At 33.5% G+C, this 22,248-nt stretch overlaps 2 protein-coding genes across 2 annotated transcripts; one reads left to right on the forward strand and one right to left on the reverse strand.

The window, feature by feature from the left end:
• The first annotated feature begins 1,578 nt into the window (after nucleotides 1-1,578).
• Nucleotides 1,579-12,369, forward strand: LOC131159715 (uncharacterized). Its single transcript, XM_058114839.1, has 22 exons — nucleotides 1,579-1,961; nucleotides 3,416-3,495; nucleotides 5,496-5,582; nucleotides 5,668-5,718; nucleotides 5,811-5,928; nucleotides 6,042-6,098; nucleotides 6,537-6,601; nucleotides 6,726-6,809; nucleotides 7,263-7,313; nucleotides 7,399-7,461; nucleotides 7,623-7,669; nucleotides 7,972-8,041; nucleotides 8,122-8,184; nucleotides 8,761-8,850; nucleotides 9,057-9,095; nucleotides 9,740-9,889; nucleotides 9,971-10,048; nucleotides 10,144-10,229; nucleotides 10,921-10,969; nucleotides 11,083-11,163; nucleotides 11,392-11,485; nucleotides 12,040-12,369. The coding sequence occupies exons 1-22, from the start codon at nucleotides 1,739-1,741 to the stop codon at nucleotides 12,105-12,107; spliced, it is 1,794 nt and encodes a 597-aa protein (XP_057970822.1). The 5' UTR covers nucleotides 1,579-1,738; the 3' UTR covers nucleotides 12,108-12,369.
• Nucleotides 12,370-14,131: 1,762 nt separating this feature from the next.
• On the reverse strand, nucleotides 14,132-14,967 carry LOC131160486 (kinetochore protein SPC24 homolog). The gene has a single exon (XM_058116226.1). It carries the CDS (start codon nucleotides 14,821-14,823, stop codon nucleotides 14,221-14,223), a length of 603 nt encoding a protein of 200 aa, XP_057972209.1. The 5' UTR covers nucleotides 14,824-14,967; the 3' UTR covers nucleotides 14,132-14,220.
• Nucleotides 14,968-22,248: the final 7,281 nt, after the last annotated feature.

The following is a 22,248-nucleotide window of genomic DNA, read 5'->3' on the forward strand; positions in this document are numbered from 1 at the left end:
GTTCGTATTTAGGAGCTTAACTAAATTTAAATTTGTATCAACTTAGGCAAAATACAATAAAAATTAATATTTGTTAAATTGTGTCCAAATCTGAAACCGAAATATATACTCTCAAAATAATACATGATTTGGGATTGAAAGGCTACACTTGAAGAACTAAAGTTACAATTAGTTTGTGAAATATCCATTTTGTGGGATGGAATGGAATAAGTGAATGGAATGGAATAAGGTGAAAATGTAATTAAAATTATATATGAATTAACAATTTAGGGAAGAACAAAAAAATCACTCATATAGAAATTTATGTTATTCAATCCAACATCAAATAAGATAAGAAAAAATATTTTGATTGTTAAAATTTTAGGATAGTCATTTCTCATGTATTCCATATTATGGATCAATAAAAAAAATAAAGTTGTTTGACATTATTTCTATTTTTGTTTTTGTATAGTGAAGAAACAAATTATGAAAATGTGTTTGTTAATATTATCAGTTTTCTATTTCTATTTACAATTTTCACTTGTTTGCAAAAAAAAATTGAAAATAAGATTTTATAGTTTTCAATTGTTTAAGTTATCTATTACTAGAATGTTTTAATATCTAAAATTAACTTTTTTGGATTAAGTCTTTCATTTTATCCATACTTTTAAATTAAAATAAAAATAAATAAAAACATGAATTTAAAATATAATTAAAATAAAAAATGCTCTTAAAATTTCAAAGAAATTAAAAATTAATAAAACCTACTGACAAAACATTTTTACTATAATTCAATTATCATATACAATAATATTGTTCTTGTAAAGTGAATTTTGAAATATAATAATTTAGTAAAATAGTTTTAATAGTTTTATGTTTATTATAGTATTTTAAATTTATATTACTTTGTACTTTTATTATTTTTGAATCATAGTTTGCAATTATTGTTTGATTCAAAGATAAAAATAAGTATTTATTTAATTAAAATATTAATTTAGTTTAATTCTAAAAATATTAACTAAACAATTGGTTTCCAAATTTTAGTTTTTTTTTTGGTTTTTTGTTTTCGTTTTTGATTTTCATTTCATAATTTTGATAGTAATACTAAATGACCTCTTACATTATAATTTATTTCATCTTTTGTGAGTCATCAACTCCTTATAATATGAATATTTTATTTTTTTTGAATAAACATTTTGCAAACCAAACGTAACTTAAAAATATTTAATAAGAAGACTATCAAGCAATTATTGTTAATAATGAATAGTTATAAGGAGGATTTATATTTATTAAATCGTCATAAAATAAAAATTAATTTTTTAAAAAAAATTGAAAATAAAAGAATAGTCTAAAAATATTATGAGCATCAAAAGGCAAAATGCCTTTTTGTGGATATTCATTCTAGTCTTTTTCTCTAGCAAATCAAGTACTAATAATTTTTAATTGTTGATCCTAAAAGGCCACAAGCTTAAATCAAGTACTAATAATTTTTTATTGTTGATCCTAGAAGGCCACAAGCTTAAACATAGCTTTAATCTACCAAAACTTTGTCTTAAGTTGTTAAAAAGTGGTAAGGGGTGGCCTAATCTTTTATAGGCTATCAGCTTAGAAGGAAGAGCCCCTCGTGCAAGAAAAATACAGTGGCTCGAACTCATAATATTGAAGCTTTGGTAAAGGACAAAGCTTGATGCTTAAAGGGTATGGCTAATATGTACAAATCACATTATAAAAAGGGCTCTGATTACTAAGCAGGTGGGGAATGCGTAGCGTTGAATCCAGCGTCTTCCCGCCCAAACATTACCACAAACAGTTCGCATACAAGTATACAACCACCATACCAGAGAGAGAGAGAGAGAGAGAGAGAATGAAGTACGTACTGGTGACAGGAGGAGTGGTGAGTGGGCTCGGCAAGGGCGTCACGGCGAGCAGTGTAGGCGTCGTCCTCAAAGCATGTGGTCTGCGCGTCACCTCGATCAAAATAGGTTCTTGGCTATAATATTTTGCAATTAGATGCATCATAGTCTACTGTTTTCTTTTGTGGGTCTAGTCTCATGGAACTTCTTGTGGGATTTTTTTTATTCTAATGCAGTCATCGTTTTGTGAGGTTGTTTTTAACTGGAGAACAATACCCTTTTATGTATATTGATGTTTGTGCTTTTCAGAGTTACGGTTTGGGGCTGCCTAGTGGCGTTGGTGTTGTATCTTTGTAGTCTAGTTCATTTCACTTTGTATTGGTGGCAAAATGGGTGTTTTCCCCTTTTTAGTTCTTTGCGTTTATCTTGATTCATTTTGCAGGTTTAGCTGAATAATGGGTACCCTTTTCTATGTCTTGGTGCTTGCACTTTGTTGAGTCTTTATTCAGCTAAACCTGCAGTCATCGTTTTGTGGAGTTCTTTTTAACTGAATGATACTCTTTTCTGTGTATCGGTCTTTGCACTTGTCAGAGTTCTGGTTTGGGTCTGGCGTTGGTGTTTGCATCTCTATAGTCTAGTTCATTTCACTTTGTATTAGTGGCAAAATGGGTGCTTTTCCTTTTTAGTTCTTTGCGGTTTTCTTGATTCATTTTGCAGGTGCAGCTGAATAAAAAAAAGTGCCCTTTTGCATGTATTGGTGTTTGCACTTTGTTGAGTTCTGATTTGGGGTTGGTTTTGGTATTGCATCTTTAGGGTCTAGTTCATTTCATTTTGTGTTGGTGGGCAGATGGGTGATTTCTGCTTTTACGGTTATACTGATTCATTTTCCGGGTTAACTGAATAAAAATACCCTTTTAATATATTAGCCTCTGAGCTTTCATAGTTATGGTTTGGGATCGCTATTGATAGTACATCTTTATAGTTTTTGTTTGTTTCACTTTGTATGAATTGGTGGCAGGATGGGTGCTTTTCTATTTTTATGGTTTTGTTGATCGACTTGACTCATTTTGCCAGGTTTAACTGAATAAAGATACCATATATTGGTGTCTGCACTTTGCAGATTTATGGTCTCGAACCAGTGTTAATATTGCATCTTGGTAGTCTAGTTTGTTCCACTTTGTATTAGTTGGTGGAGAAGTTGGTGCTTTTCTATATTTAGTCTTCTACCGTTATATTGATTCATGATGCTGAGTTTAACCGAATAAAGAGCACCCTTTTCTATATATTGGTGTTTGGACTTTGCAGAGTTATGGTTTGTAACTGTTGTTGGTGTTGCATCTTTGTAATCCAGTTCGTTTCACTTAGTATTAATTGGTGACAAAACAGGGGCTTCTCCAATTAGTTTTTTATGGCTACATTGATTCATTTTTCAGAATTTAATTGAATAAATATTTTCTATATATTGGTACTGCATCTTTGTAGTCTAGTTCATTTAACTTTGTATTGGTGACAAAATGTTTGATTTTTAATTTTTTTTGGTTTCTTTTTTTTTTTATAATTGTTTCTCACATCTATAATTGCAGATCCTTACTTGAACATGGATGCTGGTACCATGTCTCCATTTGAGCATGGGGAGGTTTTCGTTCTTGATGATGGTGGCGAGGTAATCTTTTTACGATCGATGGATCCTTGAGTATGCATCTTTCAACTGTATTTCGATAAGGACTACATACCTGCACACACATGTTAACAGAAAAGTACACACATGCAGGTGTGCTGATATATTCAAAAAAGGTAGTGTATGTGTTTCAGATTGAAGAAAGATTATATTTGTGATCTAGAAAATCTTCATGGGAAAATATCGGATACTTTATAATTGCTTCTTCTTGTTTGATGGATACAAATTTGTAATTTCATCAAATTTCTTTTACATGCTGTGTATTTGGTGGATGCATATTTATAATTTAGTCAACTGCAAACCTAACATTTTGCTATAGCATAGAGGAAAGAGTTAGGCCCAGTTCACTTGCGGAAAACAGTTTTGTTTTCCATTTCAAGCTCTCCGGCAATGCAAAAATGCCACCTTGTTTTTCAGTTTTCCAAAATTTGTGTTAGAAAGGTAAAAAATAAAGGTTTTGTCTAGTTGTGCAAAAGGGCATTCAGTTTTCATTTTTCATTTCTAGATTTCCAATTAATTACAAAATGACAGCTTGTTTTTCAATTTTCCAAAATATATAGGAAATCAAAATCTAGAAAATAATAAAAAGATGTTTTCCAACTTTCCTGTGCGCACTTAGAAAATTGAAAAACAAGGTGAAATTTCTGTAATTATTTGAAAAAATGGAAGGAAAATAAAACTGTTTTCTACATTTGAATAGTGCCAAATTTTTTTGTAATTTTCCAGTGTTTAATGTACAATTTTATACAAATGTTGCAAAACTGGAAAATAAGTGGCTTATCTGAAATTATTTGGAACACTAAAAATGGAAAATTAAAACTATTGTCCACAACTAAACAGGCCCTTAAATTTTCCAACAATTAATCATTTTAATGGAAATGAAACTGCAGAAGTAATTGAGTTCAAACAGTGACTACTGTGTTTGCTGAAGTTGAGCTTTGGGCAAACCTTTTGAATTGTGATTTTTCTCCTCATATCTGCCTGACTTTGTGGTATGCCAGAGTTGTTAGTTTTCATAATAATGCCTCAGTGATACTCATTCTTTGGTATTTTGCATTTAAACTGTCTTGTGCTTAGTATGAGGTCTGAAATGGACAGAAATTTTGAATTCCATGAGCCATCATAGTGGATGGTTGTGGGCAGTGAAAAAAGTAGGTGTCAAATTTTTATATATATTAGTTACAAAACAGGATGATGATTTTGAATTCCTAGATTGATCGAGGTGGATGGTTGCAGATATGAAAATTATAACTGCCGAATTCATTATATCTAATTTACAGAATAACATTATCATAAGTTTTCTGACAATTCTACTTCTTTGGAAAGTGAGTCCCATAGGTGAGATGGGACAATTGAACATTGAATCTCAATGAAGGAGTCTTTCAAATTGACAAGGGAGTCTTTCATGGTGGATGGTTTTGGGCAGTGAAAATTATAATTTTCAAATTTCTTATTAGTTACAAAACGGGACAGTGATTTTGAATTCCCAGAGTGATCACGGTGGATGGTTGCAGATGGTAAAAATTGTAACTTCTGAAATCATTATGTCTAACTTACAGAATAGGATTATTGTAAGTTATCTGGCAATTCTATTTCTTCAGCGAGTGAGTCCCATAGGTGAGATGGGCCAATTGAATGTTGAATCTCAACTAAAGAGTCTTAGCTTATGTTACTGGTGTTTACATGGGAGTCTATCTCCATTATATTGTATTTATAAAGAATGGCAATTGTTAAATAGTATTGCATGTCTTTTTCTCTCTCGCGTTTGTGTGGATATTTTAAATTGTTGCTTTGCATTATGGATAAATATCATGTTGCTTTGTTTATTAATTTTTATACCTGTGCTCACTTAAAGTATGCTTTTTTTGTTAGTACTTAAACACACTGATAGTTATCATTGCAAGGGGTAGGAGGTTTGTTTCAGTTTCAATTGATCTTAAAGAAATATTAGCTTATGATTCTGTTATTTGATTTATTTTTTAAAGGTTGATTTAGATCTGGGTAACTATGAGCGCTTCCTGGATGTGACGCTTACAAGAGAGAATAACATCACTACTGGAAAGATATATCAGGTGTTTAAAGTCTTCAACCATTCTATTAGATTTCTAAGGTCTATAATCTCACTGGAGATAATCAGTCTGTCCTGTTTTGTATCAGTCTGTCCTTGAGAAGGAACGAAGAGGTGATTATCTTGGAAGGACTGTCCAGGTGTTGCTTATATAAATGATGTGTAGATTTGTTTTGCAATGCACTACAAGAGCATTAGTTAATGCAATACTGCGCGTGTGAGTGGATTCCAGGTGGTCCCACACATCACAGATGCCATCAAGAATTGGATCGAATCTGTCTCTGTCATTCCTGTTGATGGTGAAGAGGGCCCAGCAGATGTTTGTGTGATAGAGTTGGGAGGAACAGTAGGTAAGAGCTTTCCAAAACTAAGCCAGAACTGGTCATCTCTCTCTCTCTCTCAAACACGCACGCATGCACACACACTTTACCTGCTAGAAATAATTGAATTATTTTTCTTCTAGGTGACATTGAATCGATGCCATTCATTGAGGCTTTGCGACAATTATCCTTTTCAGTTGGTAAAGTTGCATTTTTTACTGTATTTTTCACAAATATGGTTTTCTGCTCCTTTTTTTGTTTGTGAGATTGTCATTTTATTAGCCTACCACTCTTTATGCTTTTGCCATACTACTCTGATTAGATCTCGACCATTCAATTTTCATCTTAGAAGTGTGTGGGCAAGTCTGTTGAAGAAATGCTAATGTTGAATTTGACTGGATTGCTATTATCTAATGGCCGTGCTTTATGAGCATGGGACTTTGCATGTCAGAGGCAATTAACTGAATTATTTGGATTTACATTTGCAACATGGTAATGATTGCACGAGCAGAGTCAATGAAAACTCCACATTAAGAATGACAAACTGTTCCTTATATGTATTCTCATACATGCCTTTATATTGAGTTTTTATTATGTTTATTCTGCTAGCTCATCTTTATTGTTAATTCTTCCCTCAGGACAACACAACTTCTGCCTCATTCATGTGAGCCTTGTACCCGTTCTAGGTGTTGTAGGAGAGCAAGTAATTCACCATATTCAAGATTTTATTGTCTTCTCCCTTTCGGAATTTATTCAAAGACATCATAGTTATTTTTATTTCCAGAACTTCAAATTTAGTGAAATTAACTCTTTCTCACTCTCTCTAGAAAACGAAACCTACGCAGCATAGTGTGAGGGAATTGAGAGCACTAGGCCTGACTCCTCATCTGTTAGCATGTCGTTCTGCTCAGGTATGTAACTTCAAATTTCTTAACCTGATGCTTACTTGCATGCAAGAATCTTTTTTTTTTTAAAATGCTTCATTTCCCCCTTTGTCCTACTCAATACGACATTGTAGTATTTCTTTGTACCATCAAATTGGGGAAGTACTGATGCAATCCCAAACAACAATAGACGTCATTTAGATCTGACAACAATTAGTCTGGTGTTTTAATTACATCAGTTTCTGTGTTGTACAAATTATAATATGAACTTAAAGCTTTTGATCATTTTTAATGTCTCACTTGCACAGACTTTAGAATCATCTTGTTTATAGAAAATTGCATTGGTCTTTTCTACAGGCTTGTTTTCTTTTTCTTGACAACTTTTAACCATAATATTCATCCCTCTATGTTTCATACCTACACTTCCTCTGCTGCTTATGACTTCTGAGGTGTAAAATATTTGTTTTGGTTATTTTGCAGCCTTTACTGGATAATACAAAGGAGAAACTTTCACAATTTTGCCATGTTCCAGTAAGTTATGTGAAGCTTAGACCTTGTAAATTAATTTCATTTTCACATCTGAAGTTTTTTTTTCTCTCTCCATGGTCTCCCACAGGCTGCAAATATTCTAAATGTCTATGATGTTCCAAACATTTGGCATATTCCTCTTTTACTTCAGGTGGGTTTGTTAGCAAAATTTTGTTCCTCCTATGCTCGACTGCCTTTTCTTAACTCCCCATCAATCCTGAACCCCTGCAGCTTGACTTTCTCTGCTATATTTCCTTTTTATAATATTTCCATTCTCTTTCATCTAAGTTTCTGACTTGTGTCACTGTCCAGAATCAAAATGTTCATAATGCCATCCTGAAACAGCTGAACCTACTTAGGTAAGTTTTGATTTAGCTTTTCTATTCATTAAGATTAGAGATTTCTTAGCCCCACCAGAACCGTCCAGAATGTAATGAGATGGGAACAAATGAATTTGATTTGGGAGTCACATGGATTGTTTTTTGAGAAAAGTTTATTACAGTTTGAAAGTGATCTTGATTGAGTCATAGATCATATTAAACTTAGTAACTATGTTGAATTTGCACCAGGGAAACTTGGTTAGCTCTTAATGAAACAAGATGTGCCACTGATTATGAAACCAGATTATTGAATCTGACAATTTACTAAAATTTTGTGTCAGGATTGCTGCATCTCCTGATTTACAAGAGTGGACAAAGAGAGCAGAAATATATGATAATCTCACAAACTCTGTTAGTATTACTAGCCTGCAATACTCTCATTTGGAATGTCTTCTTTCTTGTTAGTGACTATAAACGGTGGGCTAGTGCAGGTCAGGATTGCTATGGTTGGCAAATATGTTGGCCTAACAGATTCCTATCTGTCTGTTGTAAAGGTGCGGCAGTAACTTCAGCTCCATCCTTAATTTGTGTAAGACAATGGTCCAATATCATTTGCTGAGATGGCTACCAAAATATATTGCTTAGTTTACCAATCTTTTTATTTTAATTTTTGAATATGAATGCTTGAATGAGCATAAGAGGGTAATATAATTGAGCTCCTATATCTTTTAAAGTTCTATCTTCCATTCAATTGTATTTCCTGTTGTTAGTCTAATCCTCTATATTATATAGACAGTGCTACTTTTAAGTTGCATTTCCTTCATGTATTTTCCTATTGTTAGTCTAATAATCGATAGAATAAATAGGCCGCACTAGGTTTCAAGGATGAATCCTTGCAATCCTTTATTTAATTGGGTTGAGGGGCTCTCTATTGTTCCTAAATATTTCTTAAAAATCAATGACTCAACATGAGCATGGTAACAATCATTTTATGTTATGAATACTTGCATTTAGGACTACTTAAAATTTGAAATAAATGTTCTCCTGATTTAAACATAGATTTGGGTGCGCTATGAATAAGACATAAATAGTGGAATCCTTGTCATAGTTAAGATTCATTTTATGTGCAGGCCCTTCTCCATGCTTGCGTTGCGTGCTCTTTGAAGCCATCAGTTGACTGGATTGCGGCTTCTGATCTTGAGGATGATAGTGCAAAATTGGTAGTGATCCCTCGTGTGTTTCACTCTTGCAGATTTTTATTCTCTCTCTCTCTCTGTGAGTGTGTTTGTGTATGTGCGCGCACATGTGTCTGCAACGAAAGAGCTCAGTCTTGCTTTCAATGGTCGCATGTGTGCTTGTTTGTGTGTTTATGTGAAAAAACCCATAACTATTTTTAAAAATTGTGTAACTTGTGTTCCTCGTACAGAACCCAGAAGCTCATGCCAATGCGTGGAAGACCCTAAGGGTAACCTCTGCTTCTGATGCCTATCTTCAATGTCTTCTCTCTCTCTCTCTCTCTTCTTTGTCATCCCTTTCTCTTTTAGCTGCTAGAAGCCTGCACTTTTTTTCTTGCAAGTTTGGGTTTTATTCACTGCCTTGTAACGTGGACAAGGTACTTGAATAGTTGAATGTTTGAACTACCTATCTACCACGGGGGGAACATCCAATAAAATGGCGCCGTGTTAGGTGTGCGCCCCCGGACAAGCTTAAGGGAAGCTGTTTTATGGATGGGGACAAAGACGCCCATGGGACCTAAATTTTTTCCTAGGTTAAGACACTACTAAATAATTTCTTTGTCATCCAACAACTAGCACAAGCTCCAATGCCCTCCCCCCAACCCTGTAAACTGCATGCCTGTGCGTCTGTTTCTCTATCTCTCTTACAAGCGAGCACTCTTTGCTCCGTCGCAGACCAAGTTTAACTAGATTACTTGTTTAAGGTTTTCATATATTTCTACTCCTGTATTTACTCTGTTAGCTGGTAGAAGATTGTGAGATTTCTGAAGTTGGTACAACAATAGGACCACAAATCTGGTTTCACCATTTTCTTTAAAAGGAAGGATATTCTGTCTTCTTGTGTGAACTGTTTATGAACAACCTACATTTACAGAATGCAGCATGTGTCTTGGTTCCTGGTGGCTTTGGAGATCGTGGAGTGAGTGGAATGATACTGGCCGCAAAGTATGCTAGAGAGAATAATGTTCCTTATCTTGGGATTTGCTTGGGCATGCAGATTTCTGTGATTGAGTTTGCGAGATCTGTAAGTGGTGTTTCTATAAAATATGATTCCCTTTTTTATATGCAAATCATCTATTGGCCCAACTTCGGAAGTGTCTGTTAGGTTTTGGGTCTGGAAAAGGCAAACAGCACAGAGTTTGATGCTCAGACACCCAATCCTGTTGTAATTTTCATGCCAGAGGTATGTCCGTGTTAACTTTTTAGGAGCTATTTTTTGTAAAACAAACTCTTCGTATTTTGGTCCATCATATATCATCAATTTGTATTCATGTGCAGGGTTCAAAAACACACATGGGGAGCACAATGAGATTAGGATCTCGGAGAACGCTGTTCCAGACTCCTGATTGCATTACATCTAAGCTGTATGAAATGAAATCTTTTACTTCGTTTATTCTTGACTACTAGGATCAAACTCTGCTTTAATGCAGTGTATTCGTTCAGTGGATCCCATTGCTAAACATTTGGACCATAGATTACTAATAAGATGCACCTGTATGTCAGACCACAAGTCATTAAGGCAAACTCTGCTTTAATGCAGTGTATTCGTTCCAAACATTTGGACCATAGATTACTAGTAAGATGCACCTGTATGTCAGACCACAAGTCATTAAGGCCACTGAGTTCCATGAATGCTAGTAATGTGGAGCATGACCACTGGGTCCATTGTATTTTATGAAGTATGAAGATCAGTGATTATTTTAGCAGTTTAGATGGTTTGCAGCATCTAGCTGGGTTTGTCTGGTGTGACTATCAGTAGACTTTCTTTGATGATGCATTGATAATCTTCTGCTTTTCATTAATTTCAATCCAACATAAGGATCTGTAAGCTCCAAACATGGTCAAACAATATTAGTTGAAGAAAGAGGAACAGGACTGTGCTTCTTGGTCTCCATTTGTATTGTTTTATTAAACAATTACTTGCAGCTATGCCTATGATTTGAGCTGCTCATGATGGAGGCTTAGAGCTGGGTCCAGATTTCCCCATCATATTTCCGTAATAAGGAATAAAGTTGTTATGCTTGTTATTTTATGTACCTTTTTGATAATTGTTAGGTACCATAATTCACAGTATGTGGATGAACGACATCGACATAGATATGAGGTAACTTATGAAATTGAATTTTTTGGGAACAAATATTCAATGAGTAGCACAGTGTGCATGATAAACCTGGAGTAATATTCAAAGCCATGAAATCATTGAAATGTTTGCCACAGGTCAACCCAGAAGCGATTGGCACTCTAGAAGAAGCTGGCCTCAAATTTGTTGGGAAGGATGAAAGTGGAAGACGAATGGAGGTTGGTTTTTTCCCAGAGTAAAGATCATCCAGGCTAAAACTCAATGAACTAGAGGATTTGTTTTAGATTGACTAGATTAAAATTCCTGAAAGCCTGGATCTCCCTTTTGTCCCTGCTAGGGTCAATCTACTTTTGATGGGTTCATCCCCTGTCCGATCAGTAGGCAGATTTCTTTGTGCTTCAATGCTCTTCATTTTTTGAAATTAATTTTGTTCCTGTGTTTTGCAGATAGTAGAACTTCCAAGTCATCCATTTTATTTAGGAGTGCAATTTCACCCAGAATTCAAATCACGGCCTGGGAGACCTTCAGCTCCATTTTTAGGTACTTACATAACATTTGGTATGAGATAACTCTTATACATATCATTGAATGACCCTTTTTGACCTAGGTCCATCCATACTCTATCATCATATCGGTTCATGGGGTGTCGGTTTGAGATCTGCAAAGAGTAGTTTGTTTTATATAGCATTTACACAATGTTTTTCGTAACAGCTATCCATAATAATAGAATTTTCCAGATTTCGAAGTGATCCCACTTTCTTTTTTGGTGAAAAGCTTTTTTGAGACCACCAAATTGCAGTATTAGTGTGATGGGCTGATTGTGACGATATTCAAATACTACCAATGACATCCCAGCATGTGAAAATATTAGTTTCCAGCAAAATAAAATGGGAGTGGTCTTGTTTTGAGATTTTAAACCATACTTATTTGAACTCTGGACAAAATCATGTACTTGTCATCTAAAACCCAAGGAATTTATAGTTTGCTAACCTCTCAGTATTGCCCAACAGACTAACTCAATGTCTGCATGAGCAAGTAGCCTTCTTTTAACAACATATTTGACCATCTTGACATCTGTGAAATTGCTTTTGTAGGTCTTATCTTGGCAACAACAGGGCAATTGGAAGCTTATCTCAAGAAAAATCAACAGAATGGAATTTAGTATGCAGCTTGTAACTCTTTTGTACCCCAAATTCTCTCTTACAAGGTGGATCAGTTTTTGAGAGGATAAATTTTTTAGGAACTTACATATAAGGAATCAAAAAATAATTGATTTTTGGGCTCTTTTTTGGGCTTTTTTCGAGCCTGAAAGTCGATCGAGGTACTGAATCTTTTCCCTTTTGGGCATCATATCATACAAATGTAAGAGACACCTTATACTTAAAAATGATCAATCACATTTAATTGGGTTGCTTGCTTACCCTACCTGGCTCTATGTAGTCTTTTACCAGTAGCTTCAAACCTGAAAGCTTCTCCAAAATGCCAAACCCTTAATTGGTCAATGTGCAGTTATTTTCTCCCCCAAAGCTTCACTTGGCTCCATATGTATCCTTGTTTTGTAGTTCTATGCTGCTGGAAAATCTCTCAACAAAACCTTCCAATGTTTGCACAATGCTGCACTGCAGTGCCTCTTTTAGCAATAATAATAATGATGATAAAATATAAACCAATTAATCAAGAACTTGATTTTAAGTGCCAGGTTGCTTGTTGAATTTTTAAAATGCCCCCATGTTACTTCCTCCCCACCCCCACCCCCCTCCCACCTTTTTTTTTGCCTAATTTGGTCACCAGCAATTCTAACATTCTAAATTATTATAATTTAAGCACAAATTTGACATAATTATTTTGCAAAAATTATGCTTGGAATCATATAGGTATTCTTTGTCTATCTTTTAGTATTTCATCCAACATGAAATAGGAATGGAATAGATATTTGAATGGTAAAATTTGTGAATCGTTATTTTTTATTTATTCATTATTATGAATTATGAAGTCATGAAAAAAAATTTGTATTGTTATTTAGAATTTATTTTATGAAGTAAAATGTTTTTTTTGTTTAAACAATCAAATTAACTGTTATATTCGTAGTGATAGGTTCACCAACTACAGCATAATCTTAATTTAGAAATTTAATAATTTTAGTTGAAATGAATACAATTCTAATGTAAAGTTGAGAGACTTTGGACTTTGTGTTTTGATTGCACAAGTTTTAACAAAATATAATACACAACTATACAAATTTTAATTCAAATTCACGAGGAAAATCCATGCTCCAAACACAAAGCTTGGCATTATAATTTATGTTATCAATATTTACACGAATATTTTTCTATTTCCAAATCTCGTGCATGTATTCCCACCAAATTTGTGATTTCCCGTAAAATCTGATTCTAGAATATATATATATATATATATATATATATATATATAATTATATTATAATTATAAATGATTGTGAAAGGCAAATTGTCACGGTCTCACATTATATGTATGCTAGAAAAATTTTGGGCTTACAAGAATAGTTTGGACAGTAACCATGTGAGATGTCTTATAGGATAAATTTGTGAGGATAGTGGGCTAAAGTGAACAATACCTCACTAGAATTGAACTTAAGACCGTTACAAAGATATAAATGACTCTGAGAAAAGTGTCAAAAATCAAATGAGAGAGCATGACATGGTCTCACATTAGAGGTATAAAAGGTTTAGACTTCGAGCATGTAAGACGTTCCTTTTATAAGACAGACCCATGAGATGAGTGGATTAAAATAGAAAACACCTCATCAAAATTACCTTACAATTATGAAATAGAAATACATCGTTAATGGAGCTGTTATTTAATAAATTATGTTGTTTAGATGTTTATCACAAATTCTTAACAAGAGGTGTTGTTTAATAAATTATGTTGTTTCGATAATTATGCCTTACGAGCCATTGCTTTCCGCTGTGAATTACTTCATGCTTCTGCCTACATTTTTAATTCAAATTCACTAGTTAAGTAAGACACTAATTTCCGCCTGACATTCCAAGCAATAAGAAAATGTACAATATATTGAGCAGTGATATTGCAGAAGGGAGTCTGGCAAGGAATCGTCTCTTCCAGTGAGAGGATCAGCAGCACAAGAACACACTCAAAGAAACACACAAAGAAACCCTTAAAAAATGCAACCAGCACTAAAACTCGGGGAAAAAAAAGATCAGTAGATCGTATAAACAAGATCACAGACTAATGTCACTGAATTACATATGCCATCTGAAGCAAAATTACACAAATGCTCACTGATCGATCATCTTCCAAATCCTATTGCACAACTCAAGCGCAGAAACCTTTGTCGGATCAAACTCAAACATCTCAACCGTTTTCCTATCCCTTTCAACAATACGGCCAGAGATTTTGAACGCATCGTCCACGCTCGGAATCACCTTCGTGACGGAAGCGTACATCGAAAGCTTCCTATGTTCCCGCACCTTGTCCTGCCCGAGTCTACTCTGATTCTGCTTTCTCTCCTCGATAGAAACCCTCTGACGCTCTAGATCACTAATCTCGTCAACCACTGCTCTGAGCTCTTCTCTAAGCGAACGCTCCCTTCGAAGCTCCTCCTCCAACTCTTCTTGGAGGCCGTTGATCTCCGCATCCGAAGCAGCTTCAGATCTTGCCTCGTCCTTCTTCTGCTTGCACGCGTTGATCTTGTTCTCGCATTCTTGAATTGAACTCTGAACCTCGTTGATATCGGAAATGCAGAAGGATTGTAGAGCCTCGGAGTGTTCGATGCACTGTGTCAGATTGTTCAAATCATTTTTGTTCCTAAGGAACTCGACGAGGTCCTCGCTGAACGAGATCAGCTTCTGGACGTCGATCTTTCTAGACGAATCCCCCATTGGCGCCTGCAACTGGTTCGAAATCAAGTTCAAATTTATTTGAAGACTCTAGGGCTTCCAAAACACGGGTCATTAGACTCATTACAGATAATGGGAGTTGCGGTCGTGGCCTGGGGCCGGGGCCGGGGCCCAGCGACCCGACCGGACCCATTGTGTTATTTTTCTTTCCCTATATTAGCTGCAATTTATTCCACGCTTAAAATTTTATAAACTAAATAAATTATTTATAAATTAAATATTTATATCTATTAATAATAGATAATTTGATAATTCATTATATTCTTTGCCAATCAATGTAGTGTCAAATAATATTTATATATTTTAAAATTTGAAATTAAATTATTGTATTTTTATTATCATTAGTGAGGTCACAAGTCAAAGAGACCAATACCTTTGCCAACATTATATTATTCTGTCTCAATTAAAGTCTCCAGCAAAACTTACAAATTTGGTTGCAAACTATTAAAGTAAGACATATGGTTTGCACAACCCAGCAGACAAGGTATATGAACATAACATGACTCTTCTTAATAAACTAAATAGTTTGATTTTTCAAATAGCAAGCCCTCTATTTAATCTTTCAACTATTAGCGCTAAATAACCCTCAAGAACGATTCAAAATCAAAGAAATACCAAGTTATTTTGCAATTCAATCGTAAAACTTTAGTATTTGTTTGGTATTCGAGAACGATTCAAAACTAAAGAAATACCAAGTTATTTTGCAATTCAATCGTAAAACTTTAGTATTTGTTTGGTATTCTCAGTTGTTGCTTTGTCAATATATTGCAGTTGGATTTATTCAAGTTCACTGCCACCCATGTGAACCTCTATAGTCCAACTATAATATTACAAATTACCCCGTGTAGATAGATTTGATGAACATCATTACATTATCTACAAATAATGAATGCAAAATTTTAGTTTCCACCTAAGACGCGATAAATTATACAGGGAACTCTTCCCTCCACGTATTCGTATGTCTGTTTCCTTAATGTTAAACATATGACAAATTGGTCCTACATTCATTAATATTAAAGAGAGACACATTTTCAGTAAGTGTATAATTAAGGAAACGGGTAGATGGACACGGGAAGGGGGAGGTTCTCTATATAATTTCTCCTAAGACGCTCTAATTGATTTATATTTTCACTCATTATTCATTTATTAAACAAAGGTGAAAGTTTTTACATGCGATCAATAAGTAAGTACAACGATAGAACAACACCCCGACAAAGTTCTTTAGAAAGATATAATCAAATAGATATTTCAAAAGTTGTGATGTAATTCACAACTAATTGGATAGTCTCGAAAAGCCAAAGTCGACAAAAATTTATTGAAAAAAAATAACACTAATGAACTCTATCATAAGCCATTTCAGAGGGTCATGGCAGTAGTAACCCAAACCCGTAGCAGAAGTAAATATAACCTCATATACATTTATTACCAAAATATTAATTACTTTATTACAACAATATCTCCAATATCAAAACTAACATCCTTAGAAATTCCAAAATATGAAAAAACATCACTAATTTAATATTCATTTTAATTAACTCTTTCTAATCTCACCCACGCTTTCGCTACGCTACTCTGATTCCGGCATGTTTTTCAATCCTATCTGTAATATGAAATAATAATTATGGTGAGACGACGCTCAATAAGTAAAGACTAGATTATTATCAGTGTGTAGTTAAGATAACATTTACAGTGTAAAAATAATTAATTTAATTGTTAAAAACTACATTTGAATAATTATATATCATTTTTGTCCAACCAGCCATATGCATATAACTATATTTATTTCCCTTTATACTTTTTCTTCACATTATCATTTAGCTCTACTAAATGGGGCTCTATTCACATATGTGTATAATCATCATGTAGGCTCTTTAAATATGACCATGAATTATATATATATGCATACTTTTCTTTCAAATTATTATTTAGACCTAATAAATGACCTTAATCACATAAATATATAAATATGTATGAAAAACTCTTTTGGCCTATGGGTGTCATGTTTACCTTTATGACTGAATTGTGTGATCTGAAAACTGAACTTAACTGGTTAGTCAATCAAATTAGATTAAATATCATGTCTGTAAGTGAGATTTTTCTATCACATTCTGGTCGAGAACCAGGTGTGCATTTAGGACAAATTCACTTTCATCCAGCAACACTTACACAATAGTATGGTTGCACTCATAATTTTTTTTTTAACCATAAGTTGTGATACCGAACATTCATAACATTCGAGTCATCGAGGTTCTTAAAACATATAATTATAATTTATGCAATAAAAAAAGTATCATAAAAAAATCCCAACATTTTTGCATATAAAACTTGTAATATAATCTCTTAATTATTCATAATAAATCATGTAATAATCATAACATCGTAAAAATTTCATACTTGCTCATTTATGCAATAAGATAAACTCACATCACACGATTTGCGTGCAAATTATTATTATTATTTTATAAATTACCTGATAAAATTTATAATATTTCTTAACAAAAATATTCTCATATATATTTAAATAAAAAAATGGATATGATCAACTACACGTATTAATAAAGTAGATATAATTAAATTTATGTATTTAATTTAAATCAGGTATATTTATGAAAAAATCTGACATAATCTAATTCACTTACCTTTCGTTCAACTCTTTTTTGTAATTTCTTATAAAAATGAATTTAAAAACTGATCCTATTTATAGAAAATTGGGAAAATTATATTTTCGTAATTTTATAGATTTTTTAAGGATTAAAAATGAAATAAATAAATAATTAAATAATAAAATAAAAGAAGAGAGAGAGAGAGAGAGAGAGAGATAAACGGATAGAGGAGAAATTGAGACAAAGACATGTAAGGGGGATTCTTTGATTCCATCATCAATATCCTTATATATATATATTGAAAATACATACTTTTCAACATAAACATATTTTATTGTAATAAGTTTGTCTGTGTACGTAAATCATTTGATATATGTATACATAAAGGATTTTCCCTCGACGAACAATCATTTAGTATCATGTAATAACCCCACATGATCGGGTTGTGTAGTCCGTGGGCGGGACTTATCAATGGCTGGCCTACCACGCTAAGCCAAACATAACGCGTCTGTAAATACGATAGGCCTACCCAGCCTGGTCCGAACTGCCAGGGGGGTGAACTACTCTTCTCTAGGTACAATTGACTATCTATACACCAACACTCTATCTGAGTAGTGTGGTGGCACTGACTAATCTGGGTAACTACGATACCATGCTCTAAATATAGTTGGTCTATCAAGGTTCTAATACCATATAATACAATTTATAAAATAAAACTGTAACATGATCTCATTTTCAAAAGTCTGTATAAAATCTAACATGTTCACAATCCTGTATAAAATCTGTTATATCATATCTCTGTATAAAATTGTCATTTTATATATTGACATATGCCGTCTGAACTGAATTCGACATAAAATCATCTAAACTGAATTTAGCATAAAGTCGTCTGAATTGTTATTTCATAATTATGTAAAAATCTGTCATATCATAATTATGTGTAAAACTATACTTTACTGTATATTTTCATAAAATATTCTAACATGTTTATTTATGTTGTAACATATTCATTACTCATGCCACACAGTTTGAGTGATAATTCATAGCATAATAATCTGTCTAGGATGACTATATTCTTCTATTGAAAAATAATAGTATAATCATCTAATAATTTGTCTGGGATAATTATATTTTTTTGCTGAGAAATAATGGTATAATCATCTTTAGGGTTTTACTTAAAATCAAATACCCAATTTTTCCCAAAACATACATATAATAAATTCAAAATTTCCATTTCCATATGCCTGAATACTCAATATATATATATGTATATATATTATTCCAAAATATTCCAAAAAATATGATATAATCAAATTCCTACAGTTTAATTTAACTCAGGCATATTTTTAAAATAAAATATAAATATAGATATAATTAATTTCACATACTCCATTTAAATCGGGCATATTTTAAATAACACAATTCTAATTAAATTCACATACTCAAGTTTAATCGAAAATATTTTTAAAATAAACTTGACATAATTTATTCCCCTTACCTTAGCCCTTGAGTGGTACCTATGAGGTTACGACGTCCAAACGACGAATCCACTCCAGTTAAAATGTTTAGGAGCAGAGTTAGTGTGATGACCCGAAGAATAATGATATTTAAATAATAATTAAGAGAGTGGAAAAATGGAAACAGGAAAAAAAGGGCACAGCGTTCGTCGACGACGTTGCACTTTGGGCTCGTCGATGAGAAAATACCGAGAGGATATCTGGGCGACTCTGAATTTCGTTGACGAGTTGTCTTCTTGACCTCGTCAATGAGGTGACGTGGCTCATCGACAAAATTCAGAGGTCAACAAAGGTCAATGTATAAATAGGCCAAACTTCATTTTTTCAGCGGAATTTCGACGCTCAACCCTCTCTCTCTCTCTCTCCTCCCTGCGGTTTCTCTCTCCTCTCTCTTCAATTTTGGCTTCGCTGTTCACCGAATCAACGATCCAAGGCCACCACAACGCTCCTGGAGAAGTTCTCTCCAAGTCTACCGAAACAAATCGTTGGTGGGATTGAGTTGGAATTCATCCCTGGGTTAAGATAAGGTTTTTTATGCAAAATTTGGTCTTCCCATAGTTATAGGAAATGTTATTCACGGAGAAATACTGAAGTTTTGTTCTAAGAGTTGTTGGTTTCAGGGTGTTGTTCGAGGAACCTTGCGAGTGTAGGATCGACATATTCTAGGGGGTTTCTTTTTAGTATCAGGTGAGGGAATAAACTAAAGTAGCCATTTTCCATGAAAATTATAATTAATTAGAAGAATTATGTTTAGGAAAGCATGTATTATTTTTGTATTTTATTGAGAAAATGCATATTTGAGAAAATACTACTACGATGTAGAAATGTATATATATGTATGAAATGCCAGAAATTATGAATTCAGAATGGAATGTACGGTGTATTCAGCATTGTGTGGCATGAATATTATTTTACATGAAAAATATTATGTTATGGTTATTTTACGTATAAAGCATGTTTTAGAAATTATGAAATAATACGGTACATTATGGTTTCAAAATACATGATAAATGAATTATTTATTCAGAATGATATTTATGAGATGTTCGGCGCCAGACCGTGGTTGATAGTCGGCGCAAGGCCGTGTACATGTATGATTTTGGCGCAAGGCCACAAATATGAAAGTAAATGGCGAAAGGCCGTAAATATTTACGTTATTACGGAAAATGCTATCAACCTTTTTACGATAAACTGTATATTATCATGTATTATGTATTATCAGAACCCAGATGATAGTTTAGTTCAGTTACAAGAGCACGATACCGTAACTATACAGATCAGATTACTATGTTCAGATTTGAGCTAACCACCCCACAAGGGGGTGGGAGATGGATAGTCGATGTGGCTTTCAATGTAAAGTTGTAGACGTCCACCTAACAATCCGAACTAGGGTGTGGTAGGCCCATCGTACTTATAGACATTTTTTACTCAACAGTGGTCAACCAGCCATTGTCGGGTCCCGCTTTCAGGCTGCACAACCCGTCATAGGGGTAATACACGACATTAGCTAGTTATAAATCATGGGTAAATTTTCAATATTATCATTAGTTATACCAGACAGCTCATGAACCGTATAATTTATTAGAAATATGAAAGTATATGTTTATGTAGTTATTAAATGATCAATGTTTTTTGGTATGCAAAATGTACTGTATATCTATATTAACATTAAATATTCATGTTGCCACACTTAGTTTATTTTCCCTTACTGAAAAGTGTCTCACCCCTGAACATTAAATAATTTTCAGGAAATTCAGAAAGACCAGCGAATCGAGGCCGCCGTTGAGTCACTGGTGCTACCCCGTTAGGAGGGTAAGTTTTGTACTAGGGTCAGGAGATTTTTGTTGTGGGATCCTAGATGTATTTTTGATATTTTGAGGTTGTATATGAATACAACATCACTGTGGATTGTAGTTGGCTCTGGTATTTTATATTTTATGGTTATGGGAATGTGATTTACATTTACTGCTGCTTAAATTTCTATTGTGAATATCATAGGTGTCCCCGTTACCCTTGGGTTCGTGACTTTATTATTAAATATGTTTTATTATATGATTATATAAGCAGGTCGTTACAGTTAGGACCCAAATATGATGTTCGTTTTTTGATTTGGCCGAGAAATGGAGAGAAATCTTAGAGAGAGAGAGAGACGGTGTGTGTATATATATATATATATATATATATATTATATAATATTTATTATATTATATTATATTATATTAATTTATTATTATATTATATTATATTAATTTATTATTATATTATATTATATTATTTAATTATTAATTGATTAATTATTTTATTTTTATTTTTATTTTTTTACACTTCCATGCATATTATTTTGGGGATCGTTACATTCTCCCCTTCTTATAAAAATTTCGTTCTCAAAATTTGCTAAATATAACTCTAAATAAAATTCATCGCTAACCCAACAAATTTGTGCTGCAACTCGTAAACAACTTTGTCAAAAGCTGATAGCTAACACTGACCGATGGATTGGATCGATATCATGCTCTAATACCCCTTGCTACAAAACCCACACCTAACAACTTTAATTCTCGATTCCAATCCCCCATGATCTAACATCGACATAACCTTTTTCCCTCAATAGATAATATATTATGAATCCTTCTTGAAAAAGTGGTACCTAAAAAATTCAATAAGCAAGTTGCAATACTGTTAGGATCCCTAGTAACCACTCTCCTATCATCCTTTAGTTCCAAAATAAACTTCCTTCTTCTCCTACCACCAAGAACTCGATGAACGAGTCTTAAAGTTACAATACCCGTCCTTAAATCAATTCATTCCCGACTCCTACCTCCAACTAATCTTATGAGCAAGTTTCTAACTCCCGAAGTATCACAATCTTAGTTCAAAGTCCTTCATCTAGAATGTAACTATCAACTTTAAAAGGAAGGAATACTCAAGCAGTACATTAGATTTCACAGTAGGAAATCTTATTAGTAATACCATGACAACCAATAATCCAATAATTCTTGGCATATTTGTTAAGTCTAAATCCCCAATACCTTTATGATCGCTTTTTAAAACCTTCCAACACAAAACTCCACAAGGAAACCTTAGCGACAATCTTATCCTACAATAAAAACAACGGTGGGTACCAATCTTGAAAGAAAAATTCTAGTATTATACATGAAGACATTAGGAACTCTTCATCATAGACGACACTCAAACTTCATTTATTATTATCCTATACCAAGATATTGTATTCCTGCGTGCACACACACCTATAGATCCATAGGCAACCACTTTTTCCTTTTTTCATC

The sequence above is a fragment of the Malania oleifera genome, chromosome 7 (assembly GCF_029873635.1).
Source record: "Malania oleifera isolate guangnan ecotype guangnan chromosome 7, ASM2987363v1, whole genome shotgun sequence".
NCBI lineage: Eukaryota > Viridiplantae > Streptophyta > Magnoliopsida > Santalales > Ximeniaceae > Malania > Malania oleifera.